The sequence below is a fragment of the Falco rusticolus genome, chromosome 1, assembly GCF_015220075.1.
Source record: "Falco rusticolus isolate bFalRus1 chromosome 1, bFalRus1.pri, whole genome shotgun sequence".
NCBI lineage: Eukaryota > Metazoa > Chordata > Aves > Falconiformes > Falconidae > Falco > Falco rusticolus.
In genome coordinates this window covers 126,779,605-126,799,774 of record NC_051187.1, presented here as the reverse complement: position 1 = coordinate 126,799,774, position 20,170 = coordinate 126,779,605, and the positions used below count along the sequence as shown (strand labels likewise).

Sequence of the window (20,170 nt, the reverse complement as noted above, 5' to 3'; positions counted from 1 at the left end):
GTATTTACATCACAAAGGAAATTCAACCAATAAAGGATAAATGTCTCTATTTGGTGTATAAGGGCAAAGCAAACCCAGATCCAAACTCACTTGAAGTGTCCCATAAAATAAATATGCCACACAACTGACAAAACCATGGGGACTCATGGGGATTCTACTCATTATTTAATAGCTTGAATAACTTCACCTTGAATAAAGTTTTATCTTCAAAGGGCTCACAGACCAGTTTTTCTACATTTCCACCTGTGACAAAGGTGAGCACCACGACAATCATCAGCACCCAGGAGAAAAGAAAACTGAATCCAACACCACTGAAAAAGAAATAAGCTGAATAAGTTTTTGCTTTTTAAGAACAAAGTATATATACATGGGGCAAAAGTGAAGCCAACAGTTAGCAGTTGTAACAGAGATAAGAAAAACATAAAAAAATGGTTGAAAAACTTCTGTTTTCAAGGTACGTTCTTGCCCTCTGAAACATCTTACATGTTTCAGCCCTGTAGTCTTCAGCTAAAATGAATATAAAATGCTCACATTTGCATTATGCATGCAAACTCTTTTAAGCATTAAGTTTAAGAGCCACAAAAGCCTACAATTTTCTTTTTTAAATTCAACTCTCTAGCCTTGTGCTCTCAAATGAGTTTTAGACAGATTTCAGATGCAATTTTCTCTTGCACCCAGCAGAAATTATATTAAACCACTACTGGGAACTTCCAAGAGCATCCCCAAACCTGAAGTGCCAAACCAAAGGGCTCTGAGAAAATCAAGTGTTTCTTGTCCCTTGCATGTTTTTTTTTTTCTTTTCAGCAAATGCTCAAGTATACTAAAAAGCTATGAATTTCCTTTGTATTTGCAATTATCTGTTCCCAGTTTTTGCAGTTTCCAAATGGCCTTACTAAGAAATTCACTAGCTGTAATTTACTCACCTTAAAACAGCAGATTCAGAGGTTTTATCCTTCAGCTATGATACTTAACGAAAGAGCAACCAAAAATCCCCAAGTCCCTCAGCAGAAGTACATAAGAACAATACTTATTTTTGTTCTTTTTTTCAGCACATATACATAGGTAACAAACTAAATTCTTTCCATATCTATCCATCTATATGTCCTTCAAAATCAATAAAACCAACCTTCTACAGACACCAATAAGTGAAACTTACGCCATAAGAAAGTTTCCCCCAGTGTTGGAGATGCAGCCTCTGGTGGTTGGAGAAGCGTGTTTATCATAACCACAGGTGCCACACAGCAATCCAAGATAGTAAAAGACCAGAATGAGGACCACCATGCAGCACAGGATGAGACAACCCAGCCACCTAAAGAATAAAAACCAAAGTGCTTTGTTAATAGAATGTAAAGAACACACCAGAGACCTGCAGATTACTTCAGGCAATACCATATTCCCAACTGGCCCACTTGTGGTTTTGTTTGAGCAACACATGCTAGCAACGAAAAAATGCTTTTCCTACACTAGCATGTATTTTGGGCCGAACATGATCACTGTTGGATTATAAACAGCTGCTGCTGAAGAGCTGGGGAACAAACATCACAAGAACAAGGTGTTTCCAACCTCAGTTACTCCAGGTTGCTCCAAGCAAACTGACACAGAGGAGGCAGATGGTCAAACAGTAATTTATTCAAGAAGCAACTGAGAAATTTATGAATGTGGATTGGTCATGTAATTGTAATTAACTGTATATAAGGCTATTAAAACCTAAGGCTTTGCTTGTCTGCACTGGAATGCTTTCAATGTACGGAGCAGATAACAGAACTCCATCATGGGAAAGATCTTGGATAGGAATTGAACTTTCATTTTTATTAATTAAATCACATTTAATTATTTGTTACACAAGTACCAGTTCTATCTGCCCACGTATTTGGAGCACATCCATTTATTCATGTTTTATATCTCATTCTAGCCTTTCATCCTCTACCAATTCCCTCTGCTCTTCCTTTTCCCCTGTTATCACTTCTCCCAGCTTATATTTCTTAAGTTCCCTTTTCTTCTCTCTATACCTTTGTAGAGAGAAAGCAGGAACAAGAAAAATCAGAAAAGGGAATACCGTAATGAATACGCACAGCCAATAAAGAAAAACATTAATGCTGACAGGTACATTCATAAAAGAATACTTAGTAAGAACCACAGAAAATGCACCTGTAATCATGAAAGGGATGAACAGAAAGTAATTTGGACAGCCACAAGCTACTTGGTTTCATTTGTACTTGAAGTACTACTAGTTTAGGTTTGACAAGAATGGGTATTTCAGTGTCATGCAGATAAGATATTTTGCCACTTTTTTGAACCTAAATAAAAGATTAACATATACACACTGTAGCAGAATGAAGCAATATATTTATTTGACTAAATGCAATCTGAGCTTCAAAGAAAACATTGCTAAATTTGTCAAATTAGGCTCACTACAAAAAGTGCCAGATAAGGAATGGCCTAAAGGTAACATTAAAAGTAAGGTTCTTAAAGTTCAGACTTCTGCTTACTTTTATTAACCACTGTATTAAAGCCATTACCGCAGTTATTCTGTAACAGAGAAACTGATTATGACACAAAGATAGAAACAATTATCAAATTATAGGATCAATTGAAATGTCAAAATGTAGGGAGAGCATAGGATGAGCTTGAGGACTGAAATGACTAAATGTGGACAAAGTTAAATGGTATGAAAAGAAAAGCCTTATGCTTCAAAATATGAGATTATTGATCAATTATAGGCATCACACAAGCCCCAAATAGGAAGAATATGGCTTCTTCAAGGTACATTCAACCCATGCATTCACAAGGAGAAGTAATACACCAGTAGGAACAAGCAAGGGTGCGCAAGGATTTACAAGGTGCAAAGCAGAATCCCTGCTACTCCTCCTCCGCGGTAGGAAGGGGGCAATAAAAAGGGATTCACTTCAAAGTCTCTCCAGTCACATGCTCTCAGCCACTTACCCTGCAACTCAGCAAAACCAAGACCTAAATAAGAAGTCACTCAGACACTGTGAAACAATCCATTCCTTTACACATTACGTCTTCAATGTCCACCTAGGTATATCCTTCCTGAAAAAGACCTGAAGACCTAGTGGAAACTACCTCTTGCTCTGAAGTGGAACAGCACCCAGTTGTTGATTAGCTGCAGTTTTGGCTTTTACCAAAACACCAGTAACAAACAATTGCCTTACAGCATATTTGTTTCACTGTGTTTATCATTAATAGTTTAATTACCTTTACAGAACATTAAAATATTAAAGTATTAACAACAGGTAGCACCTCACTACTGCCTTATTTCCTGTACATACCTGTAGAAATCATACTGCTCCACTACTGGAAAATAATCTTGAACATATGCTTCACTCTGTGTAAGATATATTGTCAAATCTGCTAAAATCTTCTGAACAGGGAGTGTTTTTGTGAAGGTAGTGATATTTGAACCAATTGATTCCAGCAAATTTTTGATATCTAAAAGAAAAAAAAACCATATTGCACCATTACAGATTCATAGAAGAAATTTATATTCCACATATGCATTATAAAATGGTAATAAGCCATTTGCCACATGTAACAAGCAAGCCATGAAGACAAGCGTGAGGAAGAGACAAGCAGGCAACGAAAACTTCAAAGTAACACAATGGCATTTTAAAACACACACTTTTAGCATTCAGTTTAATGATGAAAGATGTAGATGTCAAGCCAGAATTCTCTTTCCTTTTGTTATAAGGAATGTGTCACTTTCTATCTAGCCAGCTTATATGTTGCTTTTCATGCAATATTGCAAAAGGTAACACTAAGCAAGATAATTAGCCACTAAGTTTAAGAAGGAGAAGATGAATATCTATTTAAAACTCCATCCCTTGGGAATACAACACTGTGGAAGAAATTAGACTGCTTATATTGAGAATCTATACCAGTTATTTTCAATCTTATTAAAAAAGATCACTTAAATTCATTCCGATGAGTTAGCAACACTCTTCAGATAATGACCACTTAAAGCCATTTTTCCCCTCAAATTATGTACAAACATGCTATCTTATACTTACACACTACTTAGATACACGAAGACATGATTAGTTCACTTATTACACATCACCTATTTGTAAAATGCAGTTTCTGTTCACTCTTGCCCTTCTTTCAACTTGGAATATAGTTGAAACAGCAGGATGTATAACTATAGGCTGCTATTTGGTAGTAGGCAACACCTTCCTCTTTCTCAAACAAGAACTGAGCAAGTTTCTGGATGTTTGTTTTGTTGTTTACTTTTCTAAATTCAACCAGGTACCAAAACACTCTTCTTTTAAAAGTTTACAAATAAATGCATTTTTTTTTGCTGTAAACCTATTTTTTCATTTGCTTTGTAACTCAAACTCAGTTTTTATAAAAAAAAAACCACCTTGACAACTTATAAATAGATTAATTAAGATGGCTTGTCTGTGTTCAGGCATATCAGCAGATACTGAAAATTGAGTAAATCTGCACTAGATATCCTAATGAAATGCATAACATCAATTTTAGAACACTGGCTCATTTTAGGGAAGTTCACACAGCATGCTATGCTTGTATACATACTGTGTTTCAATTTGCCTGGGAGGGAAAAAAAAAAAAAAAAAAAAAGAAAAACTTACAAGGAACAGCTGTTAATATAATGCAGAACGGGTCCACAGTGCAAGAACAAAAGTTAAAACAGGTTAGTATACATACACTATACTACATTTTATTCAAATGTCAGGTGTCCAGGTATTGTCAAAGAATAACAGTGTAAAGCCCAAGTAACAAAACAACTAAGATAGACGTTTAAATTATCCTTCAGGTGTATTTTTACCTCCCCTTTGCCATTCACTACATTTTAACACAGCAGCAGGCAGGTTCAGTTTTTAACATCACACTACTAAACACATCATAGGCACGTTGGTCAAGGAAAATTAGCTTTTCAACCAAATAAAGATAAAGTGTGCAGTTGTGATCCCAAAATTTCTCATTACTTGAGCAGTAAACCCCCTATCAAATAAAACTCCTCCATAAAATACCATATGGCCTATTTTTAGATTTAATTTTGTGTCTTCACTACTACACGGTTGCTTTCTATGAGTTTTTTTGTGGCACCAAATTAAAAAAAAATTGTTAACTTCTACATTGCCATTTTTAATTATCTTTAGCCCAGAAAATATACTATCAATAAAAGAAAACAAGATCATCAGTAAGTGATACAAAACCATCAATATTAAACAATCAAAGTGAAAACATCGTTTGTCCTCACCTGATAAAATGTTCCTGGTTTGATTCACCACTAAATCTGGAGTATCATTAAATGCTGCATAACCCTAAGAATAAAAGTTGAAAAAATTATAAGAAATTTCTATTGTCAAATTACTTGCATTTTTTTTCTTTTATAGAAGGAGTAACAGTATACACATGCTAAAATGTATGTGTCAATACTATGAAAAATATATTTTTATCACTGCACATTAGAAAAGGTCAAAGCAAAACAGGAACTCAAGTATATTTCAGATTCAGTTTGCTCTCTGGGATATTCCTTGAAAAAAAAATTTAGAAAATCTAGATTGAAATATACATGCATCAGTCACAATAATCTCAAACTTTATAGTACTGTTACCTGTCAGATCTAACTCACGTAAAACTGAGAATACACACGTGAAGACTCACTAAGTAGAAGGACTTACCGCATACTGAACACCTCCTCTCTGCAAGCCTGTGCCTTCCTAACCTGAAATGCATGTCACACAACCATGGAATCCAACTGCCACTAAAGACACTGCAACGCTTTCTTCAGTGAGAAGGGGAAAGCAAGGGTCTAAACCAGGGGAACCAAGCTCAGTAGCTCAACCGGACTGAAAGCAGCAGCCACTGCAGCAGGTGCTTGAAGTCTTACTTCTTGCAGGCATGGTCACTTCAGAAGCAGGCAGAGGTCTAACCTACACACAGCCTATGGTTTCAGAAAGCGCCTTCCATTCCTCACGAACATTTTCTGATTGCTAGATTTTTAAACTGCTCAAGCTAAGCCATTTTTTTTCTAGATGAAAATCATCGTGTTTTGTGGATAGTCTTGCAAGAATACTATTAGTAATTCCATTAGGTCCATTGCACCAGATTTAATAACAAATATACACATAAAGAATTTGAAAGGCATATTTCAAAATAGCTGGAATACAATAAAATTAATTAGGACAGCATGGATTTTTTCTTTAATTTGAACCAAAAGATATAGAACATGCTAGTGGATCCATATTTCTGCTTTTTTGTTTTTTAATGATTGTCTTTTCAGGCAGACAATTAGCAATACTTCTTAATCTGTAGTATCCTGGAGACAAAAAGCACTACATTCATACTTTCAAATATTAAATCTTGGCCAAACAATGGAATAAGGAGAGATACCCGCCATGAGGCAGGATGAGGTGGGAAAAAGACAATTCTGCTTGAAAAAGTCAAAGGAAAAAAACAAGTGATACACAAGTACCCCAGTTTAATTAACAGTTTACAAGCCTGCCAAGAAACATACCTTTTGAACCAGACTAGAAAGGTCTGTTTTTAGAACATCATTGACCTTCGCAAGCTGTGAACTCACTCCTGGCAACTAGGAAGCAAAAAGCATTCTTGAGTCACATCGAAGTAGTAGTCTTGCTAATTTACTAAATATTTCAAAGGCAGGAGAGAGGGTAAATAAACTGGAAAGATGTTTTGTAGTAGATTCTTTCTAGCAAACTTGTACAAAAGCAAAGCTTAATCTCAGCATTTTTGCAAGGGCAGATTACTTCACTGCCTGGGCACTGCAAGCACTTTAATGTAGCTGCTTGACACACATTTTATTCTTTCCTACACAGATGAAAACAGTGACTGGAATTACCCAGAAACACAATAAGGAAAGGTGACTTATCTCACAAGTGACAGCACTCACTGAGCCATTAAGTTGCAGAGATACTGCTGGGCTTATTCAAGGCAATCACACTGTAAGAATCTGAAAAATATTCTCTTACCCCACTAAAATTGGCATTGATGTTCAACTGATGTAATGAATTCCTGATGATATTGCAAGTGGAGGCAGCCTGAGCTGCAGAGCATGCAGAATCATTGAGGGTGTTGCTTAGATGCATTTTAACGTCTGTCAAGTTTGCATGAAGCCTCTCTGTTCCCTCCTGCAAAACCTCTACAGAGACACTCACATTTTCTAGTGCTTCCTTTGTTTCTCTGATGGCTGCAAAGATGTGAAGTTTAAAAAAAAAAACAAAACACTTTAATTAGAAACCAGTCTATAGATACAGTTATGAAGAGAAAGAGCACATGTAAATGCTATGACATTCTCAACAACACTGATTTAAATAACCCTGCTTCCCCTCCAGAAAAACCCTCTAGCACAGAATATGTATTTATGGCGCACAAAAATACACAAGTTATGCCTTCCTACAAACAAATTAATGTGCTCAGGCTACTTTTATTGAGATTCTATCCATCTCCCAGATTATTCTTTTCTACCCTTTCCCTACCTCTCCTTACTCAAGTGGTTTCAGTAAAGAACTTTAACACTTGGTCATTAGGTATCAAAAGAAAGCCCATGTCCACAAAACTGTATTTTCAGTATTTTTTTATAATCCAACTCACAAATTATGTAGCTGCAAGAAAGGGAAAGAGACTATGTTGCATCAGTCAAGCATCATGAGTGCGCAATGCTGTCTGGCTTTAGGTTTCATCCCAATCACACCAAACAAACCACTGATCAGATGTTTAATAGACAAAAAACCCACACAGATACAACTAAAAATACACAAGTCACAAAAATAAAGTGCACTTCACACAACACAAGGTTTTATCATGTTTTTTTACCTTTGATAGCCCTTTCCACTTTGACTTCAAGACAAGTAAGAGAAATAAAGCAAAAAAGGAGAATGATGACGAGTGAATGAAAAAGAATTCATGGATAGAAAAACCAGAGTGACTCAAGTTCATGGGTGTCTTTCACTTTGTGCTATTAGCTGTACCTGATTTTCTCTATAAACAGTACCTAATTCCTTATACAGAAAATGTAATAAAAGAGTACTTTCTTTAAATGGAGACAGAACTAGGCATGAGCAATGCTTAACTCAAAGAGACTGAAGAAATGATGGTTAGCAAAGCTTGGGAGTGTACAGGATGAGGCCATTGTATGTCTAAGACTAACCTGCAAAGACCTATGGACAGCTCTTAAAGCACAGCTTTCCTAATCTCCCTTATATTCAATGGAAAGGAACAACAAGCTGGAGCAGGGAATTTGGATTTCATCTCTCTTCAATGATGCTGAAACTAGGTATCAACAATACCACATAAATCTTGGTTTAGTTTATAAATGTATTTATACATTTTAAAATATCTGAAGTCTTCAGTTTAAAAGAAACATTGAGGCACGTAGAAAAATGGTAAGTTGAACCATGTTACTGCATAAAGCCATCCCATACTGCGCACTAGAAAGATGATGCCTGTTTTACCACAGCAACAGAACATTAATACAATGATATGTACATCTTTACCTCCTGCCATTGTCAGAGCTGCATCAAGTGCAGGGCGTACTTCTTTTCCCAGCTGTTCTTGAACTCTATTTCCAAGCAAGGGTCCTACATCTATATGTGTGGACAGATAAAAATACCCATTACACACTAGTTCAATTTAAACAACCTCTTAGTATAGGCGCTGTCAGACTCTTAAGTTAAAGTATACCTATAAGATTAAAATTTCTCTAAGTCCTGACAGCGAGAACTTAATGACAGAAGATAACGCAGGTACACAGTTCTCCTTTAGCTAGCTATAGGCCTGTAAATTAAAGCAGTGAATCAAAATGTGACTGAGAACATTCACTAGCACATAACTATATAGGTAAAGACACAACACTTCTCCAAAATATGTGGTTTATTGCATTTACTACTTTTTTGGAAACAGGTATTTTTTTTCACCATCTATCTCAAAAGAGGTCTGGACAGCAATGTTGTGTCATACTCTTTCACTACACACTGTTTTCATAGTGCAAGAGAATCTAGAAAATGGATTATTTTCCTTTCTCCTGTTCCTCATGTACCCAGCAATGTCAAGGTCACCCACAGCCCAGACCTGTCAGCCATCTCCGCTGAAATCCCGTAAGCGTGTCAGGCACCTGTCTCTGGTCCCTGACCCCTCGTGCAGTGCACCTGGCACCCCTGCTCAGGGCTGGTTTCGCGCTTACCCTACAGCTATCCCCACCTCCAAACAGACAGACGCTGAGCAGAGTTCGGTGAAGCATTTTAATGTAACATATCCTTTAGGTAGTTTCTGGGTCCCCTCCATTTGCAGATCACGGTAAACAGCTTTTTGAGTGTTTTGTTCTTGATGAGATGGGAATACTGCATGCTACAGAAGCATCCATTACTGTCAACACTGCCAGGTCTGGCTTGGGATGAGAATTTTTATCAAGCAGAAAACACTTCTCAGCATTTCCTTAGGGTGGGCAAACTGAACTCATCTACACTTCTCTCCAAATTTATGGTACTGATTCCCTTAGAATGAATTTTTTTGCCCCCAGGTGTCACATACTTAATTCTGGTATTTCAAGAAAATAAAAGCTATCTTTATTTATTGATGAGCACTCTCATCACAAATCCAGTTCGTTTTCTGTTAACATATTAAATTAGCATTGAGAACAAGTAAATATTTAATTTGAAATTTCAGTTTGGAGCGCCTGGTAAGCTACAAGCTAGCACTTGAAATGCAGGTGTCAATTCATTATTATTATAGACTTAAAGATGACACACACCTTTTAGACAAGAGTGTTTCTGCCCAGAATTAAGTTGCAAGACTATTGTTGCTCCTTGTTTCACAAGAACATTCAATGTGCATTAGTAGCCTCACAGAGACAAGACATACTGACCCTGGGTCATGCCAAGCTGGCTGCATTGAGGACTACCTTAAAAATACATTTTAAACCTAGACAGAAGCATGGATTCTGGGTAAAATAAATCAGTTTAGGATAAGTGGCATGCTGCCACATTTGCATAGTTTGATCCCAGCAACAATCCTTGGTTTTTTGGTATTTCTGTATTTCACTTCAGTCTGAAATGCAGATCTGAACACATTTATCAACACCTGCTAAGAAGACATCTTGAATTATAATCTGCACTGTATTTGGTCAGCCCTTTCTGTTATCTGTTTTGGAAAGCAATGCTTAAATTAAAAACAAAAGTCAGTCATTTGGTTGTTTCTGTTTACTGAGATCTTTAAAAGGTAACGCCTCGCACTTTAACTGTGCTGAAGGGGAAAGGGCAGCTGTTGTATTTCAATTTTATCTCCTGCTCTTCAACTGCTCATTCTGAAATGGCAAATACGTTAAGCAGCTTTAGAAAGAAGATAAGCTTATACCTCAACTTCTAGCTGAGTAGAGGACAAAGGTGTAACAACAAAAATAAATACAGAGCTCTCTCACTCACTGGAACCATCAAAACAGCTAGCAGCTCTGTTCCTTGACATTTGGCTCCACATTAAAAACCAGGGAACAATATTCTGAAAAAGCCTTGAATATTAGTGGTTATTGAACTATAAAAAGGAAAATAAAATACTAGCCTGACTTATGGTATACAGTATTTAAGAAAATACTTCTATTTCAGGAAATAATATGCATTATACCAGCTCCAAGACATTTTATGTGAAATTAATTTCAGGTTTTAGTCTCATTTACCACTGACAACAGCACTTGTTTGAAAACCATATTCTCATAAAGAAAATTTCATTTTGCATTATGAGCTATTGACATCATCTTATTCAAGTCTTTAAATACACATTGCTAACCCTCTTTAAATCAAAGTACTTACTATTTAGGTCAGAGAGTGCTTTATCCTTAGTTGTGTTGTACTGGCTCACCAAGTAGTCAATTTGCTGAAAAGAAGATGATAAAATAACTATTAAAACAACTGGAAAAAAGTTATGCTTTTAAATAATGAGTCAAACTGCCTCTTTGAAGCAATCAAAACACTTGTGCAAACCCCCAAAATCCTGGCACTCTACTCAGTTAACTAAGTATTTAAAAAACTTCCTTGGCAGAACTGCATGTAATAAAAGATGTGTTTATTTGGGAAAACTACTTAACTAGAACATCACTGGAGTAAATGATTCCACTGAAAAGTGTTAAGTAGCAGGAACTCTGGCCTTATGAAGGCCTCAAGTCAGTCAGGCCAATAAGGTTTTGCACATCATCATCTCTGTTATTTGATTTTCTAGTGGCATTAGCTCCTCCTTCGTGAAGAGACATGCGCAAGACGACAGGGTGGTAATTTGGAAACGATTGACCACCAGACTGGCTTGTACCTGGGCAGCCCCTCAGAGCTTCTCTTTCGGAAAGGAGCTGGCTGCTCTCACTTAATGCAAATGGTTTTCCTTAACCCCAGGTAGGTTTGGCCCAGTCACAACCTGAGCTCTACCAAGACACCATTAAAACCTGGTTACCAGTGGATGCGGAGTTTGGACAAAAGGCTACCAAAGAGCCATCCCAAGTGGAAATCTTACCATACTAGTTTTGAAAAGACATTAACCACCTTTACTGATTTCTGCACATTTAAAATGGTGCATTACGAATCCTACCCCAACTGAGCTTAAGTAATGTAAAAGTTAACACACTTGACAAATGGGTTTCCGAGTTTAAATGTGACTCAAATGTGTACCAAAGCGTATCTGGCTTGCAGTCTCAAACTTTCTGTTGAGTAACGAAAAAAACCCGAACAGACAAAAAACCACCCTCAAACCAACATATTGATCATACAGCACTGGATGTAATTAAATGATAAAGTATGAGGCAGAGCTCATTTTTCTAAAAAAAAAAAAGTGGAAAAAAAAACCCAAAACAACAAACCTGAGAATCGCTTACTAAAGGCAGCTGCAGGTATATTTTTTGTTTATTTCTTTTGTCTTCCTAGGCTAACCTAAGGACTAAAATGTTGCAGAGCTACAGGTTTTGCATTGTCTCCAGCAATGTCACAGACAAAAGGCGATTCTGTGTAACTAACAGTGTTATCGCTCAATACTCGGTCTGCAAATCTTCTATGACATGGACACTTAACATGTGACTTCTTTTTATAAATCCTCTTATATGCTGTATACCTCATACTGATGAGTCAAGGACACCAGTTAGGATTTCAGAGCTTTATAGCCAAATAGTTGTATTCTACAACTTTTTCAAGAAGCTGACATCCTTCTCCTATCCTCAAGAAATTCTTACAAACATGTGTGTATACATGATACGTACCTTCTCTGACAAAATTACTTAAAAGATATAACTGGTGACTGCATCATTAAGTAGCAAGTGTAAAAAGAAAAATAATGCTGCCTAGAAACTAAAAACCTGCTACCTAAGTGAGACTTTGAGGAACCCCTGGCACAAGTGTTCAAATCCTGACACTTAAATTCAGTAATTCAGGTGTTTATTAACTTTTTTAGCTAGTGTCTGTGGTTTTTTTATCTATTAAGATAGTTAGTTCTACATAACAGATTTTCTGTTCCGACATTTCTTGTCATCGCTCAATGTACTGCGAAGGGGAGTCTAGTGGTTTCTGAATGCAACTGGATTGCATCTTTCTGTGCCTGAGTCAGTTCCAAACTGACAAAAAGGCACTCTGCTTCAAGAAAGAAATTGTTGGCATGGTGTCCACTTCCTGCCACATATGTTCATCACTAGACTGTCACAACACCATGAGCAAATGACTAATTCTATAGGGAACAACTCCAGCTAGGGAAACATTTAAAGGCACCACCCAGATGTCTCCTGTTTGAGAACAGCCCAGAGTTACTGTGACTGTGATGCTACCACACTCACGGATCCCTCCTGTTTCCAATTTATCAGTCACATGGAAGTAAAACAGATTAATTAAATGTAATTAATTAAAATTAATGAAAGCCAAGGTAACAGGACTGTCGGGCTTTTTTTTCCCTCCTAATCCATTAAGAATTGACATTTGTACATGGCAAAGTTTAAAATCTTCCTTACTAGCATTTCCCCCCCCATGCAAAAAAGATACGTAGAGGGCTCCTTTCCAGACTCTAAGGAAAGCTTGAGAGTGGAAAGAAAAGAATCTTTCCTGTTTATTATGGCACAGTATGACCCTGGTTTAAAGAAAAAACAGTAAAAATACTTGTGGAAAAGAAGTTACTGTAGCTCAGTCCCAGAGCACATAACAAGTCCAAAATACAAGGAAACAGGAAAGAGAAACACAGAATCCACATTCTCATGAAAAACCTTCTTTCCCTTTTTTGTATGTATTCCTTTTAAAAACATATTTTTTCCAAATGATTCACCTTCTGCTAGCAACCTGCAGTAGTTCTGCAGAAGGAAGAGGGCCTACAAGCACCATCGCACCATACTCCAGGAGTACAGCTCAGAAGTTGCTCAAAGAATACTGATCCATCAGGATAACTCCCAAACGTTTACTGCTGTCTTACCTTGCATCATTTGTTCTACTTTGTGAGACTGACATATAAAGAATAAACAAAATACAAAAAAGTAATTTATGCCAAACAAACAACTATGTTCTGCAATATTTCTTTCTTACACTTCTTCCCTCCCACTCCCCATAAAGATAAAAATTCTTTACCGCTGGAGTGTCGTTAAGGAAAATTTTCAGATCTTTAAAGTTACTGTTAACCAGTTTCTTTGCTCCTCGGACTTGGTTAGTTAAATGCTGGTTGGCAGCATAAGCACAGAGCACTCCAACACTATAAAAAATACAGGTAATTATTATTGTAAACGACCATTCTGACATAAAATAGATACAAAAAATTACAGCTAAAAAAGGTCAACTTTATCACAATAAACACTTCCATAAATTCACACATTCTCTTTTTCTTTCTGCAAGTTCTCACTACTCATTCAAAAAACAGAAAGGAGAAAGCAATGTTAACCTGAAGTCTTCAGAAGTTACTAAAGCACAACTACTTATCCATTTGCATTGATACTGTCAGAAGATGTATATAGCCCAGGTAAATTGTACCAGACTTAGAAACGTTAGGCTTTTTTACAAGTATTATTAACCTTGACACAGCTACCAGCAAACGTGCATAAGTTAACAGTGAAAAGAAATATTTTACATTTGAAAATGTCAGCAACATTTACTGCTAATGGCCCAATTTATTTACATAATTACAAGGATCTTTTAAAAGCACACGAATAGTCCCTGTTAACACTAAAATAATATATAGGCATTTCCTGATACTAAGCCAAAAGGTAGCGAGTTAGACTTCCAGTCAGCACTGCTGCTGATTTTCTATTTGATCATACCCCACTGTAAAATTCTAATTACAATATGACAGATCTGCACAAACAGTAAGTAAAAAGGCAATTAGAAGTCCCGTGAGAGGCTTCAAAAGCTCTCTTAGCATATATCACCCTTACGTTTCTTTGTTTAGTTTAGATGTAAAATAGACTTAAACAGAAGGATGACAAGCACTTGACAAGCAGACTCCAATGACTAACTCTTCAATACAGTTTCTTGATGATGCTTATAGAAAGTGGTGGAAACTTCAGTAGATGACCTGATAAGAGAAACTGGTGAAGAAACTAGAACTGATAGGAGAATTAGACAACATGTACATTTTCACACAGACAATGGCTTCCACACTGGCCAGTTTTCTTTGCCAACAGACAAATGGCAACTTGCATCCATAACTGTGTGGCCAGCAGGACTAGGGAAGTGACTGTCCCTCTGTACTCAGCACTGGTGAGGCCGCACCTCGAATACTGTGTTCAGTTGTGGGCCCCTCACTGCAAGACAGACATGGAGGTGCTGGAAGGCGTCCAGAGGTGGGCAATGAAGCTGGTGAAGGGTCTAGAGAACAAGTCTTATGAGGAGCAGCTGAGGGAACTGGCGTCATTTAGCCTGAAGAAAAGGAGGCTCAGGGGGGACCTTCTCACTGTCTACAACCACCCAAAAGGAGGCTGTAGCAAGGTGGGGGTCAGTCTCTTCTCCCAAGTAACAAGTAATAGGATAAGAGAAAATGGCCTCAAGTTGTGCCAGGGGAGGTTTCGATTGGATATTAGGAAAAAATTCTTCCCTAAAAGGGCTGTGAAGCACTGGAACAGGCAGCCCAGGGAAGTGGTGGAGTCACCATCCTTGGAGGTATCTAAAAGACACGTAGACATGACACTTGGGGACGTGGTTTAGTGGTGGACTTGGTAAACGTTGGGTTTACGGTAGGACTGTATGATCTTAAAGGTCTTTCCCAATATAAACGATTCTATGATTCACTTTTTTTTGTAAACATCTCTTGGTCACAACAGCTAACCTTTCAGACAAATACCAGAAAAATCAAGTAAGCATTAGAGTGGTAGTAGCCTCAAAGGCAGCTCACTACAAACCCACTTGATGGGCTAAGCTAAGCACTAACCTTCCGCAGGTTTAACTGGCGGACAGCACAGATCCACTCAACACCGGCTCAATACAGCCTCAAAGGGCAAGCACCGCCCAGGGGCTGCAGCTGGGTGCATCACAAGCAGTTGCTGGATGGCACATTGGGTCAGTCCTGTACTGCGCATTACAGCACATCAGCTCAACACTGGAGAGGCAGGCAGTACCCTGAAAGGTCACTGTGGACATCCGCACAAAAGGGAGTCACTAACACCAATGGTATTGCGCTCCACCCAGACTGTCAAACTTCCTGAGTTGGGGTGTCAAGACAGCCTAAATACTATTTTTAAGTAAGACTTAGAGAAATACTGTAACGGGCTTCTGATGGGGCAAAATATACAGGGTAAGAATAATTCTTACTGCAAAAAAACGTGTGTTCAAAGGAAGCCATAATACAACCAGATAAATGAGAAATGGGATGGTGGAGAGCAAATGGGTACTTAAACCAACATGATTTGCATATCCTAGCAAGACAGAAGCGAACACCCTGATGATGCATGTCTCCTCTTATCAGTGATCCAAAACCAAACCTTCAACTTTATTTTGCTTTTCCTATTTTAGCCTTCCCAAACAACGTAAAGGCTTGTTCTCCTGGTAAAACTAGTCTCAAGTACAAGAATCTCTTCTGCCCTGACAAATACTCTCAGTAGGAAAATTCTGATTTCAGAGCATGATACAGAGAGATGGCAAGACTATATGCTACAGGTGCTGGTCTACTACAAATGCTTCAATAACATTTTTCTCAACATCCAAGAATATTCATAACAGGATAACAGAGTCTGACAAAGCGGTTGCTTCCCTAGCCAAAATTTCACAGCTATGTCTTCAAAACTGGCAATTAACTATCTTCCCAGAAGTCATTAATGAATGAAGGGACACCAAAATTTATCTTGCTATTTACTTAACTAACAGCAAATGACATAGTTGTATTTCCACTACAAAAAACATTTGAGCAGCCATTACCATCAGCTACCCCCCATGGGTAGCTCAGAATGCATAAAAATCCCAAACCATTTGATGATTCTAAAATGAAACCAGTTACTTTGCTTATCATAGACACATGCAATGTATTACTTCTTTTCACTCTACAGTGATGGTAATTGTGTTTTTTTTTAAATCAGAAGATGAACTATCTCAATTTTTCCTGATAAACAAGCATTTATATGTCACTATGAGGTTTGGAGTTTATCACGTCCTTGTTCTTTGGACAGCCAGCGTTTTTATGTCTTTTCAATATTATGCTTCCAGAGCAGAAAGGTCAACTGGAAGCTAACAAAACAGTACTTTGTAAGATATGAGCATGATAGTTTTTCTCTTCATCTCCTAAAGGGAAGGAGTGGGAGGAAACAAGATAGCAGAGATGCTGTAAGCAGACAAGGCACTCAGAACAATTGTGACTACATTCTGAATGTAACTAAACAAACACACAACATGAGAGAGGATAAAAATAAATCTATTTAACATGTAACTGAGGCTGGAGTCAACATTCAATAAAAGGCTACAAGGAGAAAGTCATAAAGCAGGAATGAAAAGGACATGCCTTTTCTACATTCTCTAACAGATTAGAGAATTGTTTAAACAGTCTCTTCAGGAATCAGATATTCCACCCTCAATTTCTTATCGGGTTTCACAGATATAAATGTTACTAATCCAGCTGCAGTGGGGGACCGAAGCTTCTCCTTTAGCTGTGTTTGCAAAAAATCCCAAGTCACAGAATAGAAAACTTGAACAGATTTACATATTGTAAGAATCTTACCTTCCTCACTACTAACTAACAAATTTAAGAAAATAACAGGCTAGAAACTTCTGTAACAACTTTTTCACCAGATGCCAAGTACCATTCCCTTCCTTCGGACTTGGCTTTCCCTAGCCTCATACATAACGACATCCACAACTTCACAAAACTTACAACACAACCTCTCTTGGAAGGACAGAAAACTGACTATGTGTTTTTCTATCCAATAGCCAGGACACCTTCTATCACCAGTATTAAATTTGGTACTGTGATGTATCAGGATATTTTTCTAAAGAAATCAAGTGTCCCTTCCTTGACTTTACAATTTAGAACTTAATGAAATCACATTTCTTTCCCAAAGAAAACATATGTTTGCCTAAGCTTGCAGATGACTAGGAAATCAGATTTAATAGCAGGTCTCTGATCCTGAATTCGAGTTAACCTTTGCAGAAAAGCACATAATTTTTTGATGATAAATTTGGAATATCAAAAAATCAAATTACTCAGCTATATATTTGATAGATTATTTCTACATCCTATGCCCTTTAGCAATAGAATCCTACTTTGTAGGACAACATTCATACAGAAAAACTGCAAATTACCAAAAACACCACATGTGTTCTTGGTTCAATCTACCAAAAGAAGTATTTCAAATGCATCAAACAAATGCACGTACTGGAAAATTACACACTGAAGGCCTATTTAAGATAAACAACAGTGTATGTAATCACAAGTCTTCTGAATGGTCTCTTGTACCTTTCCTTGAGGAAAGCATACTTCCCACATGCACCCCACCTTCAGAGAGCAGATCTAGGTAGAGTGGTTTGTGGTTTTTTTTTTTAATTAAAAAAAAAAAAAATCTGTCATCTTTAATTCCTTTACACATGATTCCAGTAAGCTTAGTATTGACTTCATCCTAATTACCAGAGGACCCTATCAATGGAAAAGTGAGAAGAAATGTTCCTTGAGATTAAAATCTACTAGCTGAAATCTTCTAAAATCTGTATTAACTGCATATATATGTCAGTGTGAACTTGCATGCTGACACACAGAAAAGCCATTCCCCACCCTTTACTAGAGTTTTCAAGAGATGTCACCTATATACACAATCTACTGCAACCTCCACATTCAGAGTCTTTCCCCTACTAATACTCTCTACTATGCATTTGACCTGTCCTGCCCAGCCAAGGAAATACAGTTTGAACCCATCTTTCCATACCAAGGACTGGAAAAAATAAAAAGTTTAATGAAAAAGAAATAATTCTCATGCTTCCTACTTTCAAAGTTCTGATCATTTGACTGTGTGAATCCCATAATGTCTGGCATTGCAAGGGAAAGGGACAGGAGGATGCAGAATGTACACTTAAATAGTAATCCTGAAGAAGTCCATCACCTAGAAAACCTTCCCATTCCCCCCATCAGCTGTCTGCATGTACCTTCCACTGGACAGCCTTAATTTAAAGCAAAGCTCCACTGGCAGAGGTGCAGGTTCGAGGCACTCTGACGGATGCGTGTCTTGCTAAATGCATCTCCTGAAGCAGCACACTAGTTGGGGTGAAGAAGTCTACAGCATTCCAGTCACCTGGCAAGGGTTTGGGGGGGACACTCCCAAAGGAGGCCCCTGATGCTCCACGACCTTTACCCAAAAAATGAGAGGATCCACCTTAACAATTTAATGTTGCATCTTGATGTAATCCTGTATTAGCAGAGATCATTCAAGTTTTTGTTCTTTTGGCTCTGTTTGCAAGTAGCCATAAGCATTTTACTTGAACAGGATGAACCTTTTGATTATTGTCATAGCATATGTATTCAGCTGTGGCACATTCCTTGAGAAGTGTGATTTTGGAAGAACAACTACAGGTAAATCTTCCACCTAATATGAAATTCTATGGCAACTTGGGGGAAAAAGTAGAGAATAGTCCACAAGGAGACAGCCTGCATACAATACAAGAAATAAACAGTTTTAAGTAAATCTCAGGCTTTCTCGGGGGGTTCTTTTGGGTTTTTTTGGGGGGTGGGTTGGGTTTTTTTTTTGTTTTTTGGGTTTTTTTTTTGTTGGGGCAATGGCTACCTGTCCTTTTGTGTTTCAGCACAGCAGCAAGCAAGTTGACATAGGCTTAAATAGATCCAGGGCACATCATCTTCTCTTCTCTTGTGAAAGAACATCCAGGAAGGGCAGCAGAATCTGCTTTGTACGGAGACCCAAGCACTCAAGCCAAGCTGGCCTAAGTAATATTTGTCTCATAAAGTCCTATCTTGCCTTGCACAGCACTCACAGCGTTAGAGACTTAGCCAGCAAGTCATAGGAGATTATCTCCACCTGTGCAAACCTGCAGACAGAGCTCACGCCAACACCTCCCTTAAATTAAGCATCTGATACTCCTGATGTCTTACAAAAAAAGGATGAGTCCGAGGCAGACTCCCTAGGCATGGAAAGCATGTCAGTAGGGATCACTGACTTCCCAGTCATGATCTGCAAAGAATCATTTGCCAGTGCTGGGTATGCTTAATACCACAAGAATAGCTCGCAGCAAACGCGCAAGATAAAGAGACCAACTGGGCAGATGATCTCCCAGTTTCTCTGCTGACAGGCAACATTCCTCAGTCATTATTACCAGAACACAGCATCCTGCAACGTGGTGTAAAGATAGCTGGCAAGGTCTGTGAGCTACCTTCAGTTTTGGCATGCTGAGAGATAATTTAATAACTTACTTTCTTTAAGGCACCATTGTACTATGGAGAACTTTTGTCCTGTCATCATGGCAGGGATGCACCTACCACCTGCAGTACCATTTAACTTTCTGGTCTTCAGGATACTGAAGTGTCACATTTGTTAGTGATGCCTGGGAGAAAAGAGCATGTTCCCACACCAGATATCAGTGTGGCCCACATTTGAGCATAGGCAAGGTCTCAATTTGTCATGAAAAGCAGTAGTAAAAAGAAAAAAAAATATTCTAGGTTATAGTGAAGTGACAAAGTAAGTCCCACCTGACTGACACAGTATAGATCAAAAGACTTGATCTATAATCACAAAATAAGGATAGTAGGCAGG

At 37.9% G+C, this 20,170-nt stretch overlaps 1 protein-coding gene across 17 annotated transcripts in view; it reads right to left on the bottom strand.

The window, feature by feature from the left end:
* PROM1 (prominin 1) overlaps positions 1 to 20,170 on the bottom strand; it is a 70,147-nt gene that overhangs the window by 15,593 nt on the left and 34,384 nt on the right. For 7 of the 17 annotated variants that reach the window (XM_037399894.1, XM_037399886.1, XM_037399950.1 and 4 more), the window contains 11 exons: positions 13,575 to 13,695; positions 10,806 to 10,869; positions 8,502 to 8,591; positions 7,822 to 7,845; positions 6,978 to 7,195; positions 6,503 to 6,577; positions 5,243 to 5,306; positions 4,611 to 4,619; positions 3,291 to 3,450; positions 1,157 to 1,309; positions 188 to 311 (listed from right to left, as the gene is read on the bottom strand). In XM_037399894.1, the coding sequence (XP_037255791.1) occupies positions 188 to 311; positions 1,157 to 1,309; positions 3,291 to 3,450; positions 4,611 to 4,619; positions 5,243 to 5,306; positions 6,503 to 6,577; positions 6,978 to 7,195; positions 7,822 to 7,845; positions 8,502 to 8,591; positions 10,806 to 10,869; positions 13,575 to 13,695 (1,102 nt within the window). The remainder of the gene's footprint in view (positions 1 to 187; positions 312 to 1,156; positions 1,310 to 3,290; positions 3,451 to 4,610; positions 4,620 to 5,242; positions 5,307 to 6,502; positions 6,578 to 6,977; positions 7,196 to 7,821; positions 7,846 to 8,501; positions 8,592 to 10,805; positions 10,870 to 13,574; positions 13,696 to 20,170) is intronic. The other 10 variants (XM_037399970.1, XM_037399993.1, XM_037400009.1 and 7 more) reach the window with 3 other exon arrangements.